We start from the raw sequence: 4,017 nt of genomic DNA on the forward strand, positions 1-4,017 counted from the left end.
GATGAAATACACATGTAGCAGGGTATCCATATTTTCGGATTCGTGTCGCTCATATCCCTACTGTGATGTTTAATTTCACATTTACTGCAAGCAAAAAAAAAAAAAAAAAAAAAAAAAAAATTAAAAAGGAAAAATAAAAAACACCCCAAAATACTCCTACTTTATAGTATTAATTGTCAACGCTGAATTATTCGGCTATAAATCATACATGTAGATATCTCTAACCTCCTATCACCCATTGCATCTCCTGGCGATGTTTATCTCCCAGTATGGTGATCTGTTCATTCCAACTTGTTCAGGGAAGGGAAGTAAGCCCTATTCTATAACATCCCGCTATTATAAACTATTTAGACTCTGAACAAGGTCACATAGCTCCACCGTGTCAGGTCATTGTGTTCGGACATCAGGGATAAATCAAGAAGACAAGGATCATTAATCATATTTAGGATAAAGCTGTATACATCGGCTGCGTCGCCCCATTTACCAGACGACGGACGCACAAACAAGACGATTAGCAAAGCGAACAGGGACTAATAAGGTAAGTTTCATTCCCTTTCTCAAACAATTTCTGAGATATTTTTGCAATGAATGGGAAACAGTTTTAATAATGCATTGTAAATATGATTCTCCTTCACTGGAAGAAAATACAGTTCTTATCACAATGTACCCGCTCGTTCTGTCAGTATAAGCGTTAAGTGAACTCTTATATAGTATATCAACCCCCACCCCAACAAAGATTTAAAAAAAAATACAATACCCCTACTAAAATACAACCCCCACCCCAACAAAGATTAAAACAAATACCCCTACTAAAATACATTATTGTATATCAACCCCCACCCCAACAAAGATTTAAAACAAATACAATACCCCTACTAAAATACAACCCCCACCCCAACAAAGATTAAAACAAATACAATACCCCTACTAAAATACATCTGATAATGCTTTTGTACTTTCCCTATACAAGCGCAGTTTGATCCAATACCAAAGTTGGCATTGTATATTACGAAGACCTTTGAGTGCAAAGGAACTGCAATACACACAAAAACTACACGAAATTACAGATAAAAAGCCGAATCTAGTGCATCAACAAAAGTCCAATCTAAAAACGTAAATGATTTAAACAAGGAATACATTATTTTTAAAGAAACAACATTACTCAAAAAATTCGGAATTTAAAAATTACAAAATAAAAACCAACACACTGAATTAAAAGAAAACAAAATCAAATACACCAGGTAAGAAAGTGTTGTCTGGTACACACCAGGAACGTTATCACAAGAAAAAAAAACAAACATCCGTACCTTTTGGTTTTGTGGTACAGTTGCTATTGTCGGACCAAGGGTACGATTATATTTCCCACCTTGTGTCACATCCTCTTGTCAAATATGGGGGCTCGTCCGTTCCGTAATTCAACATTGTTGCAGGACTCGGGAGTTTCGATTCACTTGGGTAGGTTAAATCTGAGGAGGGAGCAGTAGTTATGTAAAGTGTTTACTAACCAGTTTAACAGCGCTGTATCTGTTGTTTTTTTTGGTAAAGCACCTGACGTTTAAAATCTATTTTTCCCTATAAATTTTGCTTCGTTTAAAATCTTATAATAGGTCATTTCTTTTGTTACTAGATCAATTTTATTGATTTCATATTTTTTATTGAGTGATATTTTGTTCAACAAATTGATGAACTAGCTACTATTATAAACTTTTTTTTCTGGTTATTTTGAAAATAATTAGTTTGCATATATAAGTAGAAGATGACTATCACCATAATTAATGGACCTCATAAAAGTAACTTCTTCACAGCTACTATATTAATCTTCTTTATGCCGAGCTGCTCCGTAAATCAATTACCGCATGCTCTAGTGCGCAATTTTTTGGTTTCTGTATGTTGTAGGCAAGGTATGGCTGTGACAAAATTATCAACATCGTCGGAGAGTTGGGTGGACACACTGAACGGAAAGTGGACGCCATTGCTATTTCTTGTATTTGGCATAGTGGCATTTTTTGGTCCTATGTATTTTAGCTCAATTGAATGTAGGGTTCCTCGAGAATTCACCACTCATGATACTGCAACCACCAAATCTCAGTGTTATGAAGCCACGAAAATTCGGAAGTTTTCTCCAAGACTTCCTGACACCGATCCAAATAAAGTTTCAGAAGTTTATCTAGGAGATGGATATAAAGATGGTGAAAGAACTCTGTATCAATATGTTTCATTAATCTTGATTTTGCAAGCTCTATTTCTTCGAATTCCGTTCATTGTATGGAAGTTGGGAGAGAGGAGATTGGGTATTCATTACTGTGTCAACACACAACACCAGGGAGACGATCGTAAGTCTGTGGGAAGAAGACTGGCAGTCTACCTGGACCAATGGATCCAACACCGGAAAGTAAACATTCTGTCACTAGGGGCATTTACAATTTTTCATTCCTTTATCAAATTGCTTTATTTCGTAAACGCATCAATGCACTTAGGATTATTGGACTCGTTCCTGAAGCACGAGAATGAAACCAGCTTTGGATCCCAGATTTTAGGAAACATTAGAGAAAACAAGTCAGTTTTTCAGAGTTCTCCAGCATTCCCAAGGAATGCTATATGTACTTTTTCCATACCTCTTCTTCAAAAGGATCAATGGTTTACGGTACAGTGTTCTTTTCCATTCAATCCGTATCTAGAACAGATAATGGCTGTGGCCTGGTGGTGGTTGATGTTCAGCGTTGCTGCAACTGTAGCCGATGGTTTATTTCACGTTTGTGGTGCCATCTTTCCGTTTTTCAGGGTCTGGTAAGCTTCAAACATATCCTCATAGAAGTATTATTGTAATCTTGATAAACGAAAAATATACATTTATCAACATTGATAATTCTTTTTAAATTTGTAAGTCTGATTTTATTTCAAAAATTGCATTTTTAGGTTTGTTAAATCAAATCTGATGAAACTAGATCTTGAAAATTCAAATCAAGTTTTGACGGACCGAAGTATTCAACAATTTGCTAATGACACTTTGGGCGAAGACGTCATATCCTTCCTGAAGCAGGTCCAAGAAACTGAAAACGGGTGCGTTGTTATGGAAACCGTCACAGAATTATGGAAGATTTGTAATGGTATAACACAACCTAGTCCAGCCATAGTCACCTACTCTGTACAACATCCAAGTTCTAGACCGAATTGTCCAACTGTACAATATCATAAACAGACAGGAGATATACAAGATGGATCAGAGGCATACAAAGGTGAAGGTCACCAGCCGACTGCGCCATTACTATATCCACCAGTGATGGCCGGCACACAATGACAGAATCCTCGGAGACTTAGATAACTAGTCTTCTTCTGTGCTCCAGAAATGCTCTATGAATAATAATATGTAATCTCATTCAAATCATAGATCTGTAGTTGCTCGTACATGTAATGCAATGTCTTGTAAATCAATGTATCTGTTCTGTTCGAAAAGTAAGATTAAATGTTTAATTTTTCCATCTCTGTTGTACTACTTTCTGCAATAGTTACATAAAATTAAATTGAAGTAACATGGATTAATTTTGCGCATCAGGCTCCGGGATCATGAAACTGTCTTAAACTTTAAGATTGTCTTAAATCAATAAAGTTGCGCTTAAATCTTAAGACTGGTCTTAAAGTGGATCACAAAAAAATCACTTAGGCTTAAGATTGGTATTTTGTCTTAAATTTTAAGACTGCCTTGGAGCTGTCTTAACTTTCTAAGACTATCGCTAAGTTCGTTCAAAATGGCCGCGCTGGTTGCATTTTTGAGGCGAGTAGGATAAAATCTGTCGTTGAAGATGTCTGTCCCTACCATGAAGCGGACAAATCATTTATTTAAGAAACAATAGACTGTCGGTAGATCGAAAACAGGATCTTGACGTCGAAAATCATATAATGAAGAAAAAAAAAATGTTTTTCTTTAAGCAGAGTATTGCCATTACAGGAAAAGAAGTCAAATCCATGTAATCGAAAAGTAACACCACTAGCCCAGAAAAATTGAGAGCGGGCGTTTTC

At 36.1% G+C, this 4,017-nt stretch overlaps 1 protein-coding gene across 1 annotated transcript; it reads left to right on the forward strand.

Moving 5' to 3' along the window:
- The first annotated feature begins 1,674 nt into the window (after positions 1-1,674).
- Positions 1,675-3,432, forward strand: LOC130046272 (innexin-11-like). Its single transcript, XM_048894473.2, has 2 exons — positions 1,675-2,787; positions 2,917-3,432. Exons 1-2 carry the CDS (start codon positions 1,757-1,759, stop codon positions 3,296-3,298), a joined length of 1,413 nt encoding a protein of 470 aa, XP_048750430.1. The 5' UTR covers positions 1,675-1,756; the 3' UTR covers positions 3,299-3,432.
- The last annotated feature ends 585 nt before the right edge of the window (positions 3,433-4,017 follow it).

The sequence above is a fragment of the Ostrea edulis genome, chromosome 1, assembly GCF_947568905.1.
Source record: "Ostrea edulis chromosome 1, xbOstEdul1.1, whole genome shotgun sequence".
NCBI lineage: Eukaryota > Metazoa > Mollusca > Bivalvia > Ostreida > Ostreidae > Ostrea > Ostrea edulis.

Bases quoted from the DNA above. Each gene is read 5' to 3' on its own strand.
- LOC130046272 (XM_048894473.2), top strand. From the start codon at position 1,757: ATGACTATCACCATAATTAATGGACCTCATAAAAGTAACTTCTTCACA. The intron at 2,788-2,916 runs GTAAGCTTCAAA...TTGCATTTTTAG, and splicing joins TTTCCGTTTTTCAGGGTCTG to GTTTGTTAAATCAAATCTGA.